The sequence below is a fragment of the Pelodiscus sinensis genome, chromosome 15 (assembly GCF_049634645.1).
Source record: "Pelodiscus sinensis isolate JC-2024 chromosome 15, ASM4963464v1, whole genome shotgun sequence".
NCBI lineage: Eukaryota > Metazoa > Chordata > Testudines > Trionychidae > Pelodiscus > Pelodiscus sinensis.
The window spans coordinates 4,874,905-4,898,963 of record NC_134725.1 but is presented as its reverse complement, the minus strand read 5'-3'; the positions used below and the strand labels follow the sequence as shown (position 1 = coordinate 4,898,963).

Here is a 24,059-nt window from a genome sequence, read left to right as displayed (position 1 = left end):
CGCCCCCCCCATCCAGCCTCCCCAGACCCCAACTGGGCTGCAAGGGGGGGTCCCCAGCGGGCACCCCCAATCCCTCCCAGCCCCCCTAGCCTGGGCTCCCCCCCCCCCCCGTTTTCCCAGCCTGCTCCCCCCCCCCCCCGGAATTGGGCTCCTGCGCCTTTAAATCCTTCGCAGGTTGCCAGGCTGATGACGTCACTGAATCCCCGGGCTGCGGGGGGGGGGGGGAAAGGGGGGGGGGGAGCGGGAGCATCGTCGGGAGGCAGCGATGGAGCCGGGGACCCGGAGGCCGGGTAGGGGCAGATCCGCAGCCCCCCAGGTAAGGCCCCGCCCCCCCCCGCACACCTGGGATAGGGCAGAGCCGCGGCCCCCCCCAGGAAAGGCCCCGCCCCCTCCGCCCCCCCGCACACCTGGTCAAGGGCAGAGCCGCAGCCCCCCCCCAGGTAAGGCCCCGCCCCCTCCAGCCCCCCCCCCACACCTGGTCAGGGGCAGAGCCGCAGCCCCCCCAGGTAAGGCCCCGCCCCCTCCAGCCCCCCCCACACCTGGTCAGGGGCAGAGCCGCAGCCCCCCCCCAGGTAAGGCCCCCCCCTCCAGCCCCCCCCCACACCTGGTCAGGGGCAGAGCCGCAGCCCCCCCCCAGGTAAGGCCCCGCCCCCTTCGCCCCCCCACATGGTGCCCGTTTCGACCTGGCGCTGGCCCCCCCCTCACACACACGCCGGCCAGGATCCCCTCCTCCCCCCCCCGGCAGCTGGTTCAGGCTGCCCCCCCCAGCTGAGTGAAAGCACGACTAGGTGCCCCCCCCACCCCCGGGCAGCGTGGGGGTGCCCAGCTATTCGCCTGGCACGCTGGCAGCGGCGGGGGGGGGGGACACAGCAGGCGGGGGCCCCCCCACTCCGGTGCCGGGAATAGAACTCGGGAAAAAGCCAAGGATGCCCCCCCCCGCCGCCACCCAAGGGTGGCATCTCGTTGGTTCGCTCCCCCCCCCCCACACTCCGGCGCGCTGGCGTTATGCAAGAGCCACATCCCCTTCCTGCCACCAACAGTGCAGGGAAGCAGCCGCCGGAGTCCTAAGACCGGGGGGGGGGGGGGGCTCGGTGCCCCCCAGACCCGCCGGCCCCACGGTGCCCACCCCCCCAGCCCGGCACGGGTGAAGGTGCCCTAACTCTTAGGCATGGCTACCCTGGCAGCTCCGGCCCGCGCTGGGTTTCTAGGGGAGTGGAAGGGGGGCTGTGCATCGCTGGGGGGGGCCTGGTTTTAGGGGTGTCCCCCCCCAGAGCTGAGAGGTGGGGGGAAACTCCAAGAAAGGCCCCCGATTTTCCGTCCCCACGGGAACCAGCCCCCCCGTCTCTCGATTTGGGGGGCAGACTTAGGCGCGCCAAGAGAGCTCCCCGACTTTCCGTCCCCAGGGGAACCAGCCCCCTCCCCGTCTCTCGACTCTAGATCCCAGCATGCATCGCTCCGTCTGGGGCCCCCACCCCAACGGAGCCGGGCCTATGGCCAGGAGGGGGAAAGGGGGCAGGTTAGGAGCCATAGGGGGGGTCGCCGGGGCTCCGGTCAAGGGGGTCCCCCGGGTGTCTCGAGGCCACCCTGCACCTCCGCAGGGCCTAGTGGTCGGGTGAGCCTAGTCCCCGGGGTGTCAATTTCGGGATCCGTCGGTGGCCGGTTCGATCCCGACCCCCGCCTGCTCTTTTTTTTTCCCCCTCCCAGACGGAGTCGCCCCCTAGTGGCCCGAAGGACCCGGGTCCGTCCTGCACCGTGGGGGCCCTGTCTCTATCGCCCCGGGGCTCCGTCGCCGCCCCCTTCCCGCCCGTCTCCCCCCGCCCGCAGCCCGAGGGCTGCCTCTCCGTGGGGCCCGCGGAGCCGTCCCCCGCCGGGGCCCTGTTCGGCTTCTTTCGCCCGGTGTCCCCGGACGCCCCGGCGCTGCCCGAATTCTGCCCCCCGGCTCCGGGCTGTCTCCCCGGCGAGCGGAGAGAGGCCCTGCCCCGGGCGGAATCCAGTGACCCCATTCTTGGGGGGCGAACGGGCGGTCCCCCCCGGCCCGGGGGCCTCCCCAAAGCCGTCTCCAGCGAGTTCCTCTCCGGGGGCCGGCTCGGGCCCTCCAAGCAGGGCCCCCTGGCCAAAGCGGAGTCGGAGGAGTTCCCCCCCTTCGGGAGGAGGAGCCCGTCCCTCGTCTTGCCCGTCTGTGCGGAGCCGCCGGAGGCCTGGCTGGGCAGAGCCAAGGAAAACGGCGCCTTCCGGTGAGTTTTCCCCCTCCCCGGGCAGATCATGGGGGAGGGGAGCCCGGGCAGACCCTGGGGGAGGGAAGTGGGGGGGCGGTCAGGTCTCCTCCTTGCTCCCCCAGCAGACCCCGGGCTCCTAGGCAGGCTGCCTGCTCATTGGGCCCGCCCCGTGGGGAATGAATTTTGTTCTGTGCACCAGCGTGCAGGGGATGTGCGACGCACCGCCTTCGTAATGGTGCTGGTAACCAAATTCACAGGGGCGGTGGGGGGGGGCTCAGAGTTGGGCGCAGGATGCAGGAGGGGGTATGGGCTCTGGGGTGGGAGTCAGGGTGCAGGACGGGTGGGGTGCAGGAGGGGGTATGGGCTCTGGGGTGGGAGTCAGGGTGCAGGAGGGGGTATGGGCTCTGGGGTGGGAGTCAGGGTGCAGGAGGGGGTACGGGCTCTGGGGTGGGGTGTAGGAAGGGGTATGGGCTCTGGGGTGGGGTGTAGGAGGGGGTATGAGCTCTGGGGTGGGGTGTAGGAGGGGGTATGGGCTCTGGGGTGGGAGTCAGGGTGCAGGAGGGGGTATGGGCTCTGGAGTGGGAGTCAGGGTACAGGAGGGGGTATGGGCTCTGGGGTGGGAGTCAGGGTGCAGGAGGGGGTATGGGCTCTGGGGTGGGAGTCGGTGCAGGAGGGGGTATGGGCTCTGGGGTGGGGTGCAGGAGGGGGTATGGGCTCTGGGGTGGGAGTCAGTGCAGGAGGGGGTATGGGCTCTGGGGTGGGGTGTAGGAGGGGGTATGGGCTCTGGGGTGGGAGTCAGGGTGCAGGAGGGGGTATGGGCTCAGAGTTGGGTGCAGGATGCAGGAGGAGGTACGGGCTCTGGGGTGGGAGTCGGGGTGCAGGAGGGGGTATGAGCTCTGGGGTGGGGTGTAGGAGGGGGTATGGGCTCTGGGGTGGGAGTCAGGGTGCAGGAGGGGGTATGGGCTCTGGGGTGGGAGTCGGGTGCAGGAGGGGGTATGGGCTCTGGGGTGGGAGTCAGGGTGCAGGAGGGGGTATGGGCTCTGGGGTGGGAGTCGGGTGCAGGAGGGGGTATGGGCTCTGGGGTGGGAGTCAGGGTGCAGGAGGGGGTATGGGCTCTGGAGTGGGAGTCAGGTGCAGGAGGGGGTATGGGCTCTGGGGTGGGAGTCAGGGTGCAAGAGGGGGTCTGGGCTCTGGGGTGGGAGTCAGGGTGCAGGAGGGGGTATGGGCTCTGGAGTGGGAGTCGGGTGCAGGAGGGGGTATGGGCTCTGGGGTGGGAGTCAGGGTGCAGGAGGGGGTATGAGCTCTGGGGTGGGGTGTAGGGGGGGTATGGGCTCTGGGGTGGGAGTCAGTGCAGGAGGGGGTATGAGCTCTGGGGTGGGGTGTAGGGGGGGTATGGGCTCTGGGGTGGGAGTCAGGGTGCAGGAGGGGGTATGGGCTCTGGGGTGGGGTGTAGGAGGGGGTATGGGCTCTGGGGTGGGAGTCAGGGTGCAGGAGGGGGTCTGGGCTCTGGGGTGGGAGTCAGGGTACAGGAGGGGGTATGGGCTCTGGGTCTGGGATGAAGAACAGAGAGGATGGGCCCTTTTTCCCCCTCGTCACGGCAGCTAAATGCAAATGTGCTAACGAGCCGCCTTCCAGTTTTGCATATAATTTGCATGTGCCGAGAGCTGCGGCGTCCTGCCCTGAGCGGCGGGGCAGGAGGAAAAGTCACGGGGCTGCTCGTCACTGTGGGTCCCTTTCTCGTTGCAAGGATCACCGTGGTCACGTGGAACGTCGGCACCGCCATGCCCCCGAGCGACGTGACCTCCCTGCTGCACCTCAACACGGGCGACACGAACGAGACCGACATGATCGCCATAGGGTAAGGGACTCGTGGGCCGAGAGACCCTCTTGGCCCCTCTGTGCGCTGCCCTCCAGGATGTGGGTCCCCGGGATCTGCTGTCCCCCAAAGAAAATGTCCTCTAGGTCATGCGGCGGCTCCTCTCCCGAAGCAGAAAGATCCAGGTTCGAGCCAGAACTGGGAACAGCCTTGAGATGGTGGCAGCGGTGGGATATTCAGAAAAGACCCGCACGCTTCCTACCCGTCGCAGGATTGGCACCGCTTTTGAGAGCACCCCCCTCCTCGCTTCTCTCCATCCGCTCCATGTCTCTTCCTGGCTCCCGGCCTGATCCGCTAGGAATCCTCCAGCCGGGACGGGCAAAGCCGAGCGCCCAAATCTCCTCGAACATCTGTGGGATTTGGGTGCCCGACTCTCCTTGGCTCTTCTTTGCCAGTCCCGCCTTCCCCACTGCCCTTCTCCAGTCCCCCTATGAGATCAGCTGCTTGCCCTGCCACGCCGGGTGTGGGGTGGCGGAGTTGCCCAGGGTCCCCTAGCAGAAAAGATCTCCCAGAAGGGGGAGCCCTGGCCTGCGATCAGCCCCCCGTGTCTCCCCTCTCAGGCTGCAGGAGGTAAACTCCATGATCAACAAGCGTCTGAAGGATGCCCTCTTCACGGACCAGTGGAGCGAACTCTTCATGGACGTGCTGAGCCCCTTTCACTTCGTGCTGGTAAGGGGGGGGGACGGGGTGAGGGCTGCCCCCCAAATAAATTGTCCTCTAGCCCCCGTGGGGACCCCTCTCCTGAAGCAGAAAGCGCCCGGTTCGAGCCAGAGTGGGGAACAGCCTTGACATGGTGGCAGCGGTGGGATATTCAGAAAAGGCCAGCACTGCTCCCTACCCATCACCAAAGCTGGCCAGCAGGACCTGCCTGTCTGTGCTTGCTGCCTCAGTTTCCCTCCTGGCACCACAGAGCAGACACACCCCGCCCCATGTTTGTAGGGGGCTGAGAATCTAGTCGTAGCCCTGCTAGTTGGGGTAACTTCTTTGCCGTTTGGGGGGGGGTGAGGTCCTCCCCGCAACATGAGACAGGGAAGCGAAAACGCTTCCACTGGGAGGCTCAGGGTGGGCGGGGCTGCCTTAGGCTCCGCCCCGTCCTCCCAGGAGGTCTTCTCTGACCCCCGCGGGGGCCCCTCTCCTGAAGCAGAAAGCGCCCGGTTCGAGCCAGAGCGGGGAACAGCCTTGACATGGTGGCAGCGGTGGGATATTCAGAAAAGGCCAGCCCTGCTCCCTACCCATCACCAAAGCTGGCCGTGCTCGCTGCCTCAGTTTCCCTCCTCATGCCTTTCCCTCCCCCGCGACAGGTGAGCACGGTGCGGATGCAGGGCGTGATCCTGCTGGTGTTTGCCAAATACTATCACCTCCCCTTCCTGCAGGACATCCAGACGGATTGCACCCGGACCGGGCTGGGCGGTTATTGGGTGAGACGCACGTGCAGTGCCCACTGGGACGTGGGGGGCACGTGGGGGGGGGGACCCCAAGGCCACCGTCCAGGCTCCGGAGGCCAGAAGGCCGCTGGGACCAGTCCCACCGCCCTCCCGCTGGCTGATCCCAGCTCTCCAGGCGGGCGGGGGAGGGGATATGACTTGGGGGGCACTGACCCATTTTGGGGTCCCTCTCGGACAGGGCAACAAGGGCGGGGTGAGCGTGCGGCTGTCCGTCTTCGGCCACATGCTCTGCTTCCTCAACTGCCACCTGCCGGCCCACCTGGAGAAGGCGGAGCAACGGAAAGACGATTTCACCACCATCCTCCACATGCAGCAGTTCGAGGGGCAGGCGGCCAGCGGTATCCTGGACCACGAGTACGGAGCCGGGGGGTTGGGGCGGCCCGTTTCCCAGCAGCCCTCGGGGCTGGAAAGGCCGCAGGCCCCTCGTGCGCCCCCCTCCCGCCGGTTCTCGGCAGTGGAAATTTCCGCTCCCGGGCCGTGCTCGGCCATGTGACCCAGGGCCCGGGGGAGGGGGGGGGGGGAGCCGAGCGGGTTTCGGCGGCCGGGCCCCGCACCTGAGCCAGGCTGGCAGCCGGCCAGCGTGTGATCGGCAAAGCGCTGACCTACATTCGGCGCGGCCGCGGAAACGTTCGCCGGCCTCAGAGCCGCGTGATCCGGCGCCTGCTCTGCTCGGGGGGGGGCCAGGAGTCCAGCCCCCCAACCATCTCCACCCGGCCCCCCCAAGCATCCAGGCACCCCCCCGGTGAGTCCAGCCCCCCAACCATCTCCACCCGGCCCCCCCAAGCATCCAGGCACCCCCCCGGTGAGTCCAGCCCCCCAACCATCTCCACCCGGCCCCCCCAAGCATCCAGGCACCCCCCCGGTGAGTTCAGACCCCCAACCATCTCCACCCGGCCCCCCCAAGCATCCAGGCACCCCCCCGGTGAGTCCAGCCCCCCAACCATCTCCACCCGGCCCCCCCAAGCATCCAGGCCCCCAACAATCTTCATCCGCCCCCCCCCAAGCATCCAGGCACCCCCCCGGTGAGTCCAGCCCCCCAACCATCTCCACCCGGCCCCCCCAAGCATCCAGGCACCCCCAACAATCTTCATCTGGCCCCCCCAAGCATCCAGGCACCCCCCCCCCGGTGAGTCCAGCCCCCCAACCACTTCCACCCGGCCCCCCCAAGCATCCAGGCCCCCCAACAATCTTCATCCGGCCCCCGAAGCATCCAGGCACCCCCCGGTGAGTCCAGCCCCCCAGCAATCTTCATCCGGCCCCCCCAAGCATCCAGGCACCCCAACAATCTTCATCCGGCCCCCGAAGCATCCAGGCACCCCCCGGTGAGTCCAGCCCCCCAGCAATCTTCATCCGGCCCCCCCAAGCATCCAGGCACCCCCCCGGTGAGTCCAGCCCCCCAACCATCTCCACCTGGCCCCCCCAAGCATCCAGGCCCCCCAGCAATCTTCATCCGGCCCCCCCAAGCATCCAGGCACCCCAACAATCTTCATCCGGCCCCCGAAGCATCCAGGCACCCCCCGGTGAGTCCAGCCCCCCAGCAATCTTCATCCGGCCCCCCCAAGCATCCAGGCACCCCCCCCGGTGAGTCCAGCCCCCCAACCATCTCCACCCGGCCCCCCCAAGCATCCAGGCACCCCAACAATCTTCATCCGGCCCCCGAAGCATCCAGGCACCCCCCGGTGAGTCCAGCCCCCCAGCAATCTTCATCCGGCCCCCCCAAGCATCCAGGCACCCCCCCGGTGAGTCCAGCCCCCCAACCATCTCCACCCGGCCCCCCCAAGCATCCAGGCACCCCAACAATCTTCATCCGGCCCCCGAAGCATCCAGGCACCCCCCGGTGAGTCCAGCCCCCCAACCATCTCCACCCAGCCCCCCCAAGCATCCAGGCACCCCAACAATCTTCATCTGGCCCCCCCAAGCATCCAGGCACCCCCCTGGTGAGTCCAGCCCCCCAACCATCTCCACCCGGCCCCCCAAGCATCCAAGCACCCCCCCATGAGTCCAGCCCCCCAACAATCTCCACCCAGCCCCCCCAAGCATCCAGACCCATTCCACCCCGTGAGTCCAGCCCTCCCAAGCAGCCAGGTCCTCCTGTAAGTCCACCCCCCCAACAATCTCCACCCAGCCCCCCTAAGAATCCAGATGCCCCCCAGTGAGTCCAGCCCCCCCCCAACAATCTTCACCCGGCCCCCCCAAGCATCCAGGTCTCCACCCTACAACTCACTAGCACCCAGATCCCCCCCCCCAAGTGTATCCAGGCCCCTGCCCTCTGCCCCCCTGTTTAGGCCCAACCCAGAAGCGGCCCTGCTCTGACCCCCGTCCTCTGGTCACCCCATGTGGCGTGCTGGAGCTGGCGGGAGGGTCCGGAGGCCAGGCTGCTTTCACCCAGGACACTGCCCTCTGAGGCAGCGCTGCTCAGTGGTTGGATCCCAGGCCTGGGAGCCGGGACTTCTCGTGCCCCGCCCCCCCCCCAAGCTGGGGCAGTCGCTGCCCCCAGGGGACGCTGCGTGGCTGGGCCCATTCACCCTGTTGCCCTCCGCAGCATCGTCTTCTGGTTCGGGGACTTGAACTTCCGCATCGAGAGCCTGGACATCCGCTTTGTGAAGTACGCCATCGCCAACAGCCTCCTCAGCCAGCTGTGGGAGAAGGACCAGGTGAGCGGTGGGCCGGGGTGTCCCGTGGGGGGCAGGCACTGGCTTCCTTCCCTGGCCGGGTCCAGCGTGATCATCCCCCCCGCCATAGCGGCACTGAGTGGTCCTCCGAGATTCATAGATCTGGAAGGGACCTCGAGCGGCCACTGAGTCCCGTCCCCTGCCCTGCCGGCAGGACCAAGCCCCATCTAGACCTTCCCTGGTAGATGTCTACAGAATCCTAGAACTGGAAGGGACCTCGAGAGGTCATCAAGTCTACTTCCCTGCCCTCACAACAAGACCAAGCCCCATCTAGACCATCCCTGGTAGATGTCTACAGAATCGTAGAACTGGAAGGAACCTTGAAAGGTCATCAAGTCCAGTCCCCTGCCCTCATGACAGGACCAAGCCCCATCTAGACCATCCCTGGTAGATGTCTACAGAATCATAGGACACTAGAACTGGAAGGGACTTTGAGAGGTCAACAAGTCCCATTCTTTGCCCTCACAGCAGGTCCCAATACTGTCTAGACCATCCCTGGTAGATGTCTACAGAATCCTAGAACAGGAAGGGACCTCAAGAGGTCATCAAGTCTACTCCCTTGCCCTCATGGCATGACCAAGCCCCATCTAGACCATTCCTGGTAGATGTCTACAGAATTGTAGAACAGGAAGGGACCTCAGGAGGTCATCAAATCTAATCCCTTGCCCTCACGGCACGACCAAGCCCCATCTGGACCATCCCTGGTAGACGTCTACAAAATCATAGGACACTAGAACTGGAAGGGACTTTGAGAGGTCATCAAGTCCCATTCTCTGCCCTCACGACAGGACCAACCACTGTCTAGACCATCCCTGGTAGATGTCTACAGAATCCTAGAACAGGAAGGGATCTGAAGAGGTCATCAAGTCCAGTCCCCTGTCCCGCCAGCACATCCAAGCCCCATCTAGACCATCCCTGGTAGATGTCTACGGAATCCTAGATCACTAGATCTGGAAGCGACCTCAAGAGGTCGTCAAGTCTACTCCCCTGCCCTCATGGCAGGACCAAGTCCCATCTAGACCATCCCTGGTAGATGTCTACAGAATCCTAGATCACTAGATCTGGAAGTGACCTCAAGAGGTCATCAAGTCTACTCCCCTGCCCTCATGGCAGGACCAAGTCCCATCTAGACCATCCCTGGTCGATGTCTATCCAACCTGCTCTTCAATATCTCCAGCGATGGAGATTCCACAACCTCCCTTGGCAATTTATTCCCGTGTTTCATCGCCCGGATAGGGAGCTTTTCCCACGTCTACCTCCCTTGCTGCAATTGAAGCCCATTGCTTCTCGTTCTATCCTCCGAGGACCTCCACTTTCCCATTCTCCTTGGGACACCCTTTTAGATACTTGAAAATTGCGATTACGTCCCCTCTCCGTCTTCTCTTTTCCGAACTAAACAAACCCAATTAGAACATAACATGAGAACGGCCAGATTGGGTCAGACCAAAGGTCCATCCAGCCCAGTATCTTGTCTGCCGACAGTGGCCAGCACCAGATGCCCCAGAGGGAGGGAACACAACAGGTGATCGTCACATGGTCCCTCTCCTGTCATCCATTTGCAGACAAACAGAGGCTAGGAACACCATTCCTACCCATCCTAATAGCCATGGATGGACCTACCCTCCATGAATCTATCTAGCTCTTTTTCGAACCCTGTTCAAGTCCTAGTTTTCGCCACATCCTCCGGCAAGGAGTTCCGCAGGTTAACGGGAACTCTTCCAGCCTTCCCTCGCAGCTCCCCTTTCCTCGACCTTTCCTCCTTTGTTTGTTGCTCTTCTTTGGACCTTCCCCACCTCTTTCCTGAAACGCGGTGCCCAGAACTGGACGCAAGACTCCAGCTGAGGCTGAATCCGGGCGGAGTAGAGTAGAAGAACGGCTCCTCGTGTCTGGCTCGCCACGCTCCTGTGAACGCCTCCCAGAATCCCCCTTTTTTTTTTTTTTTGCAACTGGGTCCCACGTGGGGCCCGCTAGGGCTGGAGGGAGGGGAGAGGCGTTCGGAAAACGGTAGGGGTCTGCGGTGTTCGGAAAGACGTGGGAGCCGAGGGGAGGCGGGGCTTTAGATCTGCTGCCCCATTGCGGCCTGAGCAGCTCAGAGTTGCCAGGAGGCGGGTGACGGGCACAGGAGTGGCAAGGCGCAACTACGAACTTGCGCTGGGGACAAAGTCCTGAGCTTAGTGCGTGGGATGGGTCGGTCTTCGAGGGAAGGCCAGGGAACGCCTCCCCTGGGTCCTAGTGCTCACCCTGGCCTCTCGTCAATTTCTTCCTGACGGCTCCGGCAGCCGTTAACGTAAGTGAAAAGCCTTCCAGCGTGCCAGACCTATTAGCATAACGTTGAACCCGCGACCCAGCCGCCACCGGGTAATGAACCCACGTGCCGAGCCTTGGTCTGACTCGCAAAACCAGTCGGGCGTTCCGTCGGCAGGGCAATTTGCCGCGCATCGGTCGTTCCGGTGTTTCTGAATCCCGTCGGCAGGGCCTCCGTGGCAATTTGCCGCGCATCGGTCGTTCCGGTGTTTCTGAATCCCGTCTCTAAAAAAAAAAAAAAAAAGAAATCCAGGCACCGCTATTGCGTTCGCCTTCCATGCCCGGCTCTTCGGAACGTATTTAAAAAAAAAAAATTCCGAAAAAGACCAGCCGCGTCTAAACCGCTCCGGTCCGCCTCGCCGCCGCGCGTAGGAATGGATACAATATACGGCCCTCCCGTTCCTCGCTCTACCGGCGCGCAAAGAAACACCAATGCAATTTGCGGAAACGGAAGTCCGCCGCGGGCGGGGGAAAAATATTCCCCGTGTTCAGCTGTTTCGCTGGAAGTCCAATTTTTGGGGGGCCGTATCTTGGACTTATCGCGAGGATGGTCTAGATCTTAGGTTCCCAAACTGGGGGGCGCACCCGCTGGGAGGGGGGTGAAGATATGCCAGGGGGGCGCAGAGCGATCCAGCCCTCTCTAATCTCCCCCCCCCCCCACAGCTTGCTGGGCAGACTTCAAAGGGCAATGCCTACTCTGCTCTTAAAAGGGCAACTTTATATATTTATATTTTTTGGCTGCAAAAAAATTTTTTTGGGGGGGGGGCGTGAAGGTTTCTCAACAATCAAAAAGGGGATTGATGCCGAAAAGTTTGGGAACCACGGAGCTGGACCAATTTTAATTCCTATAGTCCAGGGCTCTTCACCTCTGAAAGTGCGGCTCGCGAAACCCGCCCCCCCCCAACCTCCGCAGCTCACGAAGTTGCCCCATAGCACCCTACAAATGACCCCCAGCTCCCTGGGCTCCCCAGGTGCAGGGGAGCCATCTGGCGGCCGATGGGAGCCTGATGTGGCCAAAAAACCTAACCTGCAGCTGGGCAAATGAATTTCCGTTTTACTTCCGACTATTTGATGAGCTAGGTTGAAGAGAACCGTCCACCTCAAAGAGACATTCGTTTTCTTCCAGCTAGCTGGGCAAATGGATTTCCGTTTTACTTCCGACTATTTGATGAGCTAGGTTGAAGAGAACCGTCCACCTCAAAGAGACATTCGTTTTCCTCCAGCTCGCTGGGCAAATGAATTTCCGTTTTACTTCCGACTATTTGATGAGCTAGTTTGAAGAGAACCGTCCACCTCAAAGAGACATTCGTTTTCTTCCAGCTAGCTGGGCAAATGAATTTCCGTTTTACTTCCGACTATTTGATGAGCTAGGTTGAAGAGAACCGTCCACCGCAAAGAGACATTTGTTTTCTTCCAGCTAGCTGGGCAAATGAATTTCCGTTTTACTTCCGACTATTTGATGAGCTAGGTTGAAGAGAACCGTCCACCTCAAAGAGACATTCGTTTTCTTCCAGCTCGCTGGGCAAATGAATTTCCGTTTTACTTCCGACTATTTGATGAGCTAGGTTGAAGAGAACCGTCCACCTCAAAGAGACATTCGTTTTCTTCCAGCTAGCTGGGCAAATGAATTTCCGTTTTACTTCCGACTATTTGATGAGCTAGGTTGAGGAGAACCGTCCACCTCAAAGAGACCTTCGTTTTCTTCCAGCTAGCTGGGCAAATGAATTTCCGTTTTACTTCCGACTATTTGATGAGCTAGTTTGGAGAGAACCGTCCACCTCAAAGAGACATTCGTTTTCTTCCAGCTAGCTGGGCAAATGAATTTCCGTTTTACTTCCGACTATTTGATGAGCTAGTTTGAAGAGAACCGTCCACCTCAAAGAGACATTCGTTTTCTTCCAGCTAGCTGGACAAATGAATTTCCGTTTTACTTCCGACTATTTGATGAGCTAGTTTGGAGAGAACCGTCCACCTCAAAGAGACCTTCGTTTTCTTCCAGCTAGCTGGGCAAATGAATTTCCGTTTTACTTCCGACTATTTGATGAGCTAGGTTGAAGAGAACCGTCCACCTCAAAGAGACATTCGTTTTCTTCCAGCTAGCTGGGCAAATGAATTTCCGTTTTGCTTCCGACTATTTGATGAGCTAGTTTGAAGAGAACCGTCCACCTCAGAGACATTCGTTTTCTTCCAGCTAGCTGGGCAAATGAATTTCCGTTTTACTTTCGACTATTTGATGAGCTAGGTTGAAGAGAACCGTCCACCTCAAAGAGACATTCGTTTTCTTCCAGCTAGCTGGGCAAATGAATTTCCGTTTTACTTCCGACTATTTGATGAGCTGGTTTGAAGAGAACCACAATCAATACCTTCTGAAGATATACAACCCTTGTACATGTCTAACATTTTTGAATACCTATTTTAAGACAAACCCAGAGGCTAAGTTTACACTGCCGGCTTCTTGCGCGTGAATGCACCACAAGTTTTTGCTCAAAAAACAGCTGGTTTTGGGCAAAAACTCTGCCGTGTAGATGTAGCTTTCATTAAATATGATGGAATACATGCTATAGCCCTCCTCCGTTTTCCATTTTCGCCAGTAATATTTCTAAGCTGTTCTACGTTGTAACTAAACTCTTAAGCCTTCGTCCAGTAATCGTTCCAGGTGATGAGATATTTCAACTCACGGAAACCGTTCATGGTGGTTTACGGTTTGCTTAGAAACAAGTTTATGGCTTGCTTCGAAACAAAGACGTTATTTTAAACGGTCGGAGCAGTGTCGTGTGTTTTATACCAACGGTCGATACTTTCCCACAAAGTATAGTGAAATTTTGTGACCGTGTCTTGTTAGGAAAATCCCATGTATTTTCCTAACTGTTCGCAGCGGATTACGGTTTGCTTCGAAACAAAGACGTTATTTTAAACGGTCGGAGCAGTGTAGTGTGTTTTATATCAACGGTCGATTATTTCCCACAAAGCATAGTGAAATTTTGTGACCGTGTCTTGTTAGGAAAATCCCATGTATTTTCCTAACCGTTCGCAGCGGATTATGGTTTGCTTCGAAACAAAGACGTTATTTTAAACAGTCGGAGCAGTGTAGTGTGTTTTATACCAATGGTCGATTCTTTCCCACAAAGTATAGTGAAATTTTGTGACCGTGTCTTGTTAGGAAAATCCCATGTATTTTCCTAACCGTTCGCGGCGGATTACGGTTTGCTTCGAAACAAAGACGTTATTTTAAACGGTCGGAGCAGTGTAGTGTTTTTTATACCAACGGTCGATTCTTTCCCACACAGTATAGTGAAATTTTGTGACCATATCTTGTTAGGAAAATGCCATGTATTTTCCTAACCGTTCGTGGTGGATTACGGTTTGCTTCGAAACAAAGACGTTATTTTAAACGGTCAGACCAGTGTAGTATTTTTTATACCAACGGTCGATTATTTCCCACAAAGTATAGTGAAATTTTGTGACCGTGTCTTTGTGGAAAAGTGTCGACCTTTTGTACACAAAACACTACACTGCTCCGACCGTTTAAAATAACGTCTTTGTTTCGAAACAAACCGTAAACTTGTTTCTAAGCAAACCGTAAACCACCACGAACGGTTTCCATGAGTTGAAATATCTCGTCATAGGGAATGATTACTTGAGGAAGGCTTAAGAGTTTAGTTACAACGTAGAACAGCTTAGAAATATTACTGGCGAAAATGGAAAATGAAGAAAGGCTGTATCATGTATTCCATCATGTTTAATGTTGTGTTCCTCGTGCTACAAAGTTTCCGCAAATCAATCTGTTCCTTTTGCCCCCCAGCTGAATATCGCCAAGAGCACCTGGCCCATCTTGAGTGGCTTCCAGGAGGGGCCTCTCAACTTCCCGCCCACCTTCAAATTTGATGTGGGTACCAACCAGTACGACACCAGGTAGGGGGGTGCTGCATGAACTCCTTCCTGCTGGGGATGGGTGGAGACTGTGGGCGGGTGTGTCAGGGCAAAGGGCACAGGGATTGGTGGAGAATACGGGCAGGTGTGTCGGGGCAGGGGGCACAGAGATTGGTGGAGAATACAGGCGGGCGTTTCAGCGTGGGGGCACAGGGATTGGTGGAGAATACGGGCGGGTGTTTCAGTGTGGGGGCACAGGGATCGGTGGGGGCTCAGGGATTGGTGGAGAATACGGGCAGGCGTTTCAGCGCGGGGGCTCGGATTGGTGGAGAATACGGGCGGGCGTTTCAGCGTGAGGGCACAGGGATTGGTGGAGAATACGGGCGGGCGTTTCAGCGTGAGGGCACAGGGATTGGTGGAGAATACGGGCGGGCGTTTCAGCGCGGGGGCTCAGGGATCGGTGGAGAATAGGGGCGGGCGTTTCAGTGTGGGGGCACAGGGATCGGTGGGGGCTCAAGGATTGGTGGAGAATACAGGCGGGCGTTTCAGCGTGGGGGCACAGGGATCGGTGGAGAATACGGGCGGGCGTTTCAGCGTGGGGGCACAGGGATCGGTGGAGAATACGGGCGGGCGTTTCAGCGTGGGGGCTCAGGAATCGGTGGAGAATACGGGCGGGCGTTTCAGCGTGGGGGCACAGGGATTGGTGGAGAATACGGGCGGGCGTTTCAGCGCGGGGGCTCAGGGATCGGTGGAGAATAGGGGCGGGCGTTTCAGTGTGGGGGCACAGGGATCGGTGGGGGCTCAAGGATTGGTGGAGAATACAGGCGGGCGTTTCAGCGTGGGGGCACAGGGATCGGTGGAGAATACGGGCGGGCGTTTCAGCGTGGGGGCACAGGGATCGGTGGAGAATACGGGCGGGCGTTTCAGCGTGGGGGCTCAGGAATCGGTGGAGAATACGGGCGGGCGTTTCAGCGTGGGGGCACAGGGATCGGTGGAGAATACGGGCGGGCGTTTCAGCGTGAGGGCACAGGGATTGGTGGAGAATACGGGCGGGCGTTTCAGCGCGGGGGCTCAGGGATCGGTGGAGAATAGGGGCGGGCGTTTCAGTGTGGGGGCACAGGGATCGGTGGGGGCTCAAGGATTGGTGGAGAATACAGGCGGGCGTTTCAGCGTGGGGGCACAGGGATCGGTGGAGAATACGGGCGGGCGTTTCAGCGTGGGGGCACAGGGATCGGTGGAGAATACGGGCGGGCGTTTCAGCGTGGGGGCTCAGGAATCGGTGGAGAATACGGGCGGGCGTTTCAGCGTGGGGGCACAGGGATCGGTGGAGAATACGGGCGGGCGTTTCAGCGTGGGGGCACAGGGATCGGTGGAGAATACGGGCGGGCGTTTCAGCGTGGGGGCACAGGGATCGGTGGAGAATACGGGCGGGCGTTTCAGCGTGAGGGCACAGGGATCGGTGGAGAATACGGGCGGGCGTTTCAGTGTGGGGGCACAGGGATTGGTGGAGAATACGGGTGGGCGTTTCAGCGTGGGGGCACAGGGATCGGTGGAGAATACGGGCGGGCGTTTCAGCGTGGGGGCTCAGGAATTGGTGGAGAATAGGGGCGGGCGTTTCAGCGTGAGGGCTCAGGGATCGGTGGAGAATAGGGGCGGGCGTTTCAGCGTGAGGGCACAGGGATTGGTGGAGAATACGGGCGGGCGTTTCAGTGTGGGGGCTCAGGGATCGGCGGAGAATACGGGCGGGCGTTTCAGTGTGGGGGCACAGGGATTGGTGGAGAATATGGGCGGGCGTTTCAGTGTGGGGGCACGGATTGGTGGAGAATACGGGCGGGCGTTTCAGTGTGGGGGCACGGATTGGTGGAGAATACGGGCGGGCGTTTCAGCGTGGGGGCTCAGGGATCGGTGGAGAATACGGGCGGGCGTTTCAGCGTGAGGGCACAGGGATTGGTGGAGAATACGGGCGGGCGTTTCAGCGTGAGGGCACAGGGATCGGTGGAGAATACGGGCGGGCGTTTCAGTGTGGGGGCACAGGGATTGGTGGAGAATACGGGTGGGCGTTTCAGCGTGGGGGCACAGGGATCGGTGGAGAATACGGGCGGGCGTTTCAGCGTGGGGGCTCAGGAATTGGTGGAGAATAGGGGCGGGCGTTTCAGCGTGAGGGCTCAGGGATCGGTGGAGAATAGGGGCGGGCGTTTCAGCGTGAGGGCACAGGGATTGGTGGAGAATACGGGCGGGCGTTTCAGTGTGGGGGCTCAGGGATCGGCGGAGAATACGGGCGGGCGTTTCAGTGTGGGGGCACAGGGATTGGTGGAGAATATGGGCGGGCGTTTCAGTGTGGGGGCACGGATTGGTGGAGAATACGGGCGGGCGTTTCAGTGTGGGGGCACGGATTGGTGGAGAATACGGGCGGGCGTTTCAGCGTGGGGGCTCAGGGATCGGTGGAGAATACGGGCGGGCGTTTCAGCGTGAGGGCACAGGGATTGGTGGAGAATACGGGCGGGCGTTTCAGCGTGGGGGCACGGGGATTGGTGGAGAATACGGGCGGGCGTTTCAGCGTGGGGGCACAGGGATTGGTGGAGAATACAGGCAGGCGTTTCAGCGTGGGGGCTCAGGAATCGGTGGAGAATACGGGCGGGCGTTTCAGCGTGGGGGCTCAGGGATTGGTGGAGAATACGGGCGGGCGTTTCAGCGTGGGGGCACGGGGATTGGTGGAGAATACGGGCGGGCGTTTCAGCATGGGGGCACAGGGATTGGTGGAGAATACGGGCGGGCGTTTCAGTGTGGGGGCTCAGGGATCGGCGGAGAATACGGGCGGGCGTTTCAGTGTGGGGGCACAGGGATTGGTGGAGAATATGGGCGGGCGTTTCAGTGTGGGGGCACGGATTGGTGGAGAATACGGGCGGGCGTTTCAGTGTGGGGGCACGGATTGGTGGAGAATACGGGCGGGCGTTTCAGCGTGGGGGCTCAGGGATCGGTGGAGAATACGGGCGGGCGTTTCAGCGTGAGGGCACAGGGATTGGTGGAGAATACGGGCGGGCGTTTCAGCGTGGGGGCACGGGGATTGGTGGAGAATACGGGCGGGCGTTTCAGCGTGGGGGCACAGGGATTGGTGGAGAATACAGGCAGGCGTTTCAGCGTGGGGGCTCAGGAATCGGTGGAGAATACGGGCGGGCGTTTCAGCGTGGGGGCTCAGGGATTGGTGGAGAATACGGGCGGGCGTTTCAGCGTGGGGGCACGGGGATTGGTGGAGAATACGGGCGGGCGTTTCAGCATGGGGGCACAGGGATTGGTGGAGAATACAGGCGGGCGTTTCAGCGTGGGGGCACGGGGATTGGTGGAGAATACAGGCGGGCGTTTCAGCGTGGGGGCACAGGGATTGGTGGAGAATACGGGTGGGCATTTCAGCGTGGGGGCACAGGGATTGGTGGAGAATACAGGCGGGCGTTTCAGTGTGGGGGCTCAGGAATCGGTGGAGAATACGGGCGGGCGTTTCAGCGTGGGGGCACAGGGATTGGTGGAGAATACGGGCGGGCGTATTAGGGCATAGGGGCGGCAGGGAAGTTTGCAGGGAAGCCCCTTTGCCCGGGGCCAGCTGACCAGCGCCCGTCTGCCCCACAGCGCCAAGAAGCGGAAGCCAGCCTGGACAGACCGCATCCTCTGGAAGATCAAGAGCTCCAGGGCCCCACACAATCCTAGCGGCCGGCGGCCCAGCCGCTCCCTCCTGGCCGTGAGCCAGCTATGCTACTGCAGCCACATGGAGTACGTGGTCAGCGATCACAAGCCTGTGGTTGCCATCTTCGCCGTGCAGGTGGGTCCGGCGCTCCTAGGGTTGCCAGGTGTCCGGTATTGACCCGGACAGTCCCGTATTTCCGCCTCCTCTCCGGTAACAAAATTCAGAAAATACCGGACACTTCAAATGGCTGGTATCTTCTGATTTTTTTTTCCAGGCCGGGGGCGAAAATACCGGACTGTCCGGGTCCATACCGGACACCTGGTAACCCTCCATTCAGCAATCGGGCCCAGCTCTCCCCCCCACGGTTACCTGGTTCTGCAGGGGAGCTGGCTGGTTCGGAGCAGGGAGGGAGGCAAGATGGCCACTGGCAGCCTGTTAGTCTAGGCAGAGCCCAGCCCCTCCTGTTCTTAAAGGGGCCATGCTGTTTTTTTTAAATAACTCTCTGGGCCCCCCCCCCTTTTTTTTTGCTCAACAACTTTGGTCCTCCCGCCCCTTTTAATCAACAGTATTTTCCCCCATTTTTTGGGGGGGGCGTGATCGGTATTTTTGGTTAAACCATCTGGCAACCCTAGCCGCTCCCCAGCAGGGGACCCCAGCCTTGCAGGGAGGGGGATGCCGTGGGTCTCACTCACATCCCGGGCTTCTCCGTGGCAGTTTGCCTCCAAGGCTGACAAGCCCTTGGTGGAGCTCCAAGTGGCCGACGAGTGGACCAGGCCGGAGCAAGCCGTTGTCCGATACCGGATGGCTGCCGTCTTCCACAGGAGCTCCTGGGACTGGATCGGCCTCTACCGGGTAAGGGGCTGTGGCGAGGGGGAGGTGGCGGGGCCCACGTGGGTCCTTCCCCAGCAGATGGGAAGGGACCTACTGGATCGGCCTTTACCGGGTAAGGAGCTATGGGGGGGGGGAGGTTGTGGGGCCCTCATTGGTCCTTTCCCAGCAGGTAGGAAGGGACCTGGAGGGGTGAGGGGAACCGTGCGCAGATGGCTGGGGGGCATGGCCAGGAGGCAGGTGCCTCCTGCGCTTGGAGATGGAGATGGAGGGTGAGGGTTTCATGGGCTGCTCCCCCCTCCGCCCCCAGAGTCCCACACCCTGACAGAGCCTATCCACACCCCCCCCCCCCACAGGAAGTAGCTCCCACCCCTGCCTCCACGTCTGAATAGGGGACACAGCTGAGGTGGATGCCTGGATGCCCTGGAGTTAGATCTGAGGGAAGTTGTCCTGCCCCACTGGGTGGCTGAGGCCTGCTGCCCTTCCCCCTCCTGCTGCCCCTGAAGCGGGAGAGCTAACCCCCTGGGTGCCAGCCTCCCTTGCAGCCAGCCCCTGCCCCCCTCTCCAGGCGCTGGGCATCCCCCATGGGCCCAGGCCCCCTGGCTTCCTGGGCCCGATTCTTCCCTATTCCCTTTTCCAGCTCAGGGAGGAGTCGGGTGCCTCTCCCTCTCAGTTCACCCCTTGTGGGGCACCAGGCCAGGGGCTGCCCCCTGCATTCGCCAGGAGCTCGTGGGTCACTGGGGTTACAGCCGCCAAGCCCCAGTGACCCATGGGGGCAAGTGGGGGGATGGGCTGGGCCCAAGGAGGGGCAGCTGAGCCCCCCTGTGGGGCAAAGAGATGGCCCAGGAGTCTGCCCCCTTGGAGGCAGGTGCCTGGGCTCCAGGAGGCCCGACCAGGGAGCCAGGGTAGGGTCGGATCGCCCGCGTCTTCACCAACTTTCCCGCGCCGGGGGCCCTGAGAGGGGAGTCTCTGTTGGCTACTTGAAAATGGAGTGGCACCCCCGCCCCCCCAGCCGGGAAGGGGAACCCTATGGTAAGGCCCCTCGTAGCTCAGAGCCCAGCAAGTGCATTGTGGGTAAACCCTGGCCAGCTCCCGACAGGAGAGAGCAGGGGGACGCCTAGCTCGTCGGCCCCCCTGAAAATCTGGCCCTGTGTGGCTTAAATGGAGACCCCAGATCAGACCAGGCTGGGAGCGGCGGGTCGGCTCTGGGGGTCCAGCCGGTCAGGGTAGGTCTGCTCTGCGGTAGCAGGGCCTAGGGGTTAGAGCTGGCACGGTCTGGGGACGTGGAACACGGTTGGTGTCGATGAAGCATATTCCAAGAGGGTTGGGTCCTGTGGGTCCGTGTTTCGGGGTGGGGGGGGGCCCAAGGGCTGGCGTCAGACCCTCTCCCAGTGGGGTGGGGTCCCGTGCCCCCTAACTCGCCCTCGGCACCCTCTCCAGGTGGGTTTCCGGCACGCCAAAGACTACGTGGGCTACGTGTGGGCCAAACACGAGGACCCGGAGGGCAGCGTGTACCAGGTGTGTGCGCACGAGGGATCCCCCCCCCCTTCTCGCACGTCCTTGGGGGGCCCGGCCCCCTTCCTGGGACGCCCCAGCGTGCTGGGATGTGCCTGGGCTCCCCCCTGCCAAGATTGGGGGCGTCTGTGGGGGGCACGGCCCTGACCCCCCCCTTGCCTCCCCCCTTGCTCCAGGTGGTGTTTTCGGAGGAGACGCTACCCAAAGGGAAGGGGGAATACATCCTTGGTTACTACGGCAACAATTACAGTAGCATCACCGGGGTGACGGAGCCTTTCCAGGTCAGCAGCTTCCTGCCCCACGGCGGGGGGGGACGGGGGCCAGAGGGGTGGGGCGATTGAGCTGGGTACAAGACAGGCATCCCCCTGGGGGAGGGGAGATTTGCGGCTGGGGGTGTTCGATGAATAACGGGGCAGTTTGCTGTTCCGGGGGCCCATGGGGCTAGCTGCTGCCTGGTCCCCCCGGATGTGGGGTGGGCCTCGCCCTGGGCCAGCTGTTCACCAGTCCCCATGGATGTGGGGCAGGTCTCACCCCGTATGACCAGTCCCCACCAATGTGGGGCGGCCCTCGCCCTGCATGGTACCAGCTGCTGATAGTCCCCACAGATGTGGGGCAGGCCTTGCCCTGCATGATACCAGCTGCTTACAGTCCCCACAGATGTGGGGCAGGCCTTGCCCCGCATGGTACCAGCTGCTGCCCAGTCCCCACAGATGTGGGGCAGGCCTTGCCCCGCATGGTACCAGCTGCTGCCCGGTCCCCACAGATGTGGGGCGGGCCTCACCCCGCATAGCACCAGCTGCTGACAATCCCCACAAATGTGGGGCCAGCCTCGCCCAGCCCAGGGCCAGCTGCTGCCCGGTCCCCACAGCTGTGGGGCGGACTTTGCCCCGCATGGCACCAGCTGCTGACAGTCCCCACCAATGTGGGGCTGGCCTCATCCCGCATAGCACCAGCTGCTGACAATCCCCACAAATGTGGGGCCAGCCTCGCCCAGCCCAGGGCCAGCTGCTGCCCGGTCCCCACAGCTGCGGGGCGGACTTTGCCCCGCATGGCACCAGCTGCTGACAGTCCCCACCAATGTGGGGCCAGCCTCGCCCAGCACAGGCCCAGCTGCAGACCAGTCCCCCCAGATGTGGGGCAGGTCTTCTGCAGCACCCTGCTGCCCGCTCCCCACCGTGGAGGTGCCGGTTTGGGGCCCCTCCTCTCCCGGGCTGTTTCCCCACCCGGGCGGCTGACGCGCCCCCCGGGGGCCCCACAGATCTCGCTACCCGCCTCCCAGGCCAGCAGCCGGCCAGACAGCTCCAGCCCCAGCTCGGAGGACGAAGACGACAGCACCTTGGTCCTGCTGGCCCCCAAATCCCGCAGCCCCAGCCCCGGGCAGCTGAAGACCCACCGGAGCCGGAGCCCCAGCCTGTCCCACCTGCAGGGCCTCCTGGGGCGGCCGGCGAGCCGCGAGCGGGGGGTCAGCCGCAGCCCGTCCCCCCACAACCGGCGCCCCCTGCAGGGCGACATCCCCAGCATCCAGCTGCCGGAGGAGCCGGCCTGGCAGCAGGAGGGCAGCGGCCGGACCGTGGGGGGGATGTGGGGCCGGGCGGACGCCAGCCCCCTGGCCCAGGCCGACCCCCGGAGCTTGGGTTTGCTGCCCGCCCTCCGGCTGGAGACTGTGGACCAAGCCGTGGGGCCGAGCGCCGACCAGGGGTACCCCCCCCGCCGGATGAGCCCCACGGCCGGGGCCGCCGGCCTCTTCGGCAGGCGCGGCTCCCGGGACAGCCCGCCCCCTGGCGCCGTGGAGGGCCGGGCGGCCGGGGCCCCGCACTGACCGTGGGGCAGGACCCGATCCCCTGTGTTGTACCCCTCCCCATGTGCCGTCTCTCCCGCCCGGGCGTGCTGTGGTGTCCCCACGGGGGGTGACATAACCGACCCCCCCTGTGGCCCAGCCTGGCCACCCCCCAGTCATGAAACCCTCTGCCCCCCACATGGGGGAAGACGGGGGGGGGGGGGCTGGGCGCTTGCTCCAATTCTGTCCGCTCCATGAGCTTCCCCGCCCCCTAGAGCACGTGGCAGGGAAGGCGGTGGGGGTGAGGGGGCGTGGGCCTGAGGCAGGCCGACCAAGTGGCCGTGCTGTGGGGTGAGGCCAGCTGGCATGGAGCTCCCTGGCTGCAGAAGGGGAGGCTGCCATGGGGCAGGGCGGGGGGCAAGGTCTGCATGGCCCCAGGTGCTGGGAATGATGCCGTGGGGAGCTGGGGGGCAGGATCTCCCTGGCCCCAGGAGAAGGGGAGGGCGCTATGGGGCACTGGAGGGCGCTATGGGGCACTGGAGGGCGCTATGGGGCACTGGAGGGGCAGGATCTCCCTTGCCCCAGGAGAAGGGGAGGGCGCTATGGGGCACTGGAGGGCGCTATGGGGCACTGGAGGGGCAGGATCTCCCTTGCCCCAGGAGAAGGGGAGGGCGCTATGGGGCACTGGAGGGGCAGGATCTCCCTGGCCCCAGGAGAAGGGGAGGGTGCTATGGGGCACTGGGGGGCGCTATGGGGCACTAGAGGGGCAGGATCTCCCTTGCCCCAGGAGAAGGGGAGGGCGCTATGGGGCACTGGAGGGGCAGGATCTCCCTTGCCCCAGGAGAAGGAGAGGGCGCTATGGGGCACTGGAGGGCGCTATGGGGCACTGGAGGGCAGGATCTCCCTGGCCTCAGGAGAAGGGGAGGGCGCTATGGGGCACTGGAGGGCGCTATGGGGCACTGGAGGGCAGGATCTCCCTGGCCTCAGGAGAAGGGGAGGGCGCTATGGGGCACTGGAGGGGCAGGATCTCCCTTGCCCCAGGAGAAGGGGAGGGCGCTATGGGGCACTGGAGGGCACTATGGGGCACTAGAGGGGCAGGATCTCCCTTGCCCCAGGAGAAGGGGAGGGTGCTATGGGGCACTAGAGGGCGCTATGGGGCACTGGAGGGGCAGGATCTCCCTGGCTCCAGGAGAAGGGGAGGGCGCTATGGGGCACTGGAGGGGCAGGATCTCCCTTGCCCCAGGAGAAGGGGAGGGCGCTATGGGGCACTAGAGGAGCAGGATCTCCCTGGCCCCAGGAGAAGGGGAGGGCGCTATGGGGCACTGGAGGGGCCGGATCTCCCTAGCCCCAGGCAGTGGGAATGAAGCCATGGGGCACTAAAGGGCAGTTTCTCTTTGCCCCCAACCGCTGTGAATGATGCCATGGGGCATGGGGAGAGGGGGGGGGAGTGGTGCCGTGGGGCAGGAAGTGGACCTGTGCAAGACAAGGACGGACGGTCACTGCCCCCCAGGAGGGAGGAAAGGACCCAGCCCATGGGGCCAGGGGTGTGGGGGAAAACTACCCCCCCCCCCCGCCATCCTGGCTCTGGAGTTACCCCGTCTCTTACCCCCTTGCACCTACTGGAATAAATGACCTGCCCCCCCACTGCTCTGATTGGCTGGTGTGGGCTCTCGGTGGGGGTGGGGCATGGAAGAGAGGGGGGAGTGGCCCCTGGAAGGGTACAAGGGGGCCCCCCCCACACGGATCCCCCACCTCACAGGACGGAAAGGTTTTATTTACAGAGGGGAGGCCCCGGGGGGCACGGACCGGCCGCGCCGTGGGGCAAAAGTTGGGGGTGGGGGGCACAGCCCCCCAAAAATGGAACAGCCTCCCCTTCCCAA

At 62.4% G+C, this 24,059-nt stretch overlaps 1 protein-coding gene across 1 annotated transcript; it reads left to right on the top strand.

Annotated features, from left to right (window-relative positions):
- Positions 1–211: 211 nt before the first annotated feature.
- INPP5J (inositol polyphosphate-5-phosphatase J) lies at positions 212–23,522 on the top strand. The gene is made up of 13 exons (XM_075897882.1): positions 212–316; positions 1,705–2,234; positions 3,964–4,074; positions 4,653–4,761; positions 5,394–5,510; positions 5,716–5,891; positions 8,080–8,191; positions 14,316–14,425; positions 18,005–18,194; positions 18,774–18,911; positions 20,328–20,405; positions 20,579–20,683; positions 21,661–23,522. Exons 1-13 carry the CDS (start codon positions 266–268, stop codon positions 22,219–22,221), a joined length of 2,388 nt encoding a protein of 795 aa, XP_075753997.1. The 5' UTR covers positions 212–265; the 3' UTR covers positions 22,222–23,522.
- Positions 23,523–24,059: the final 537 nt, after the last annotated feature.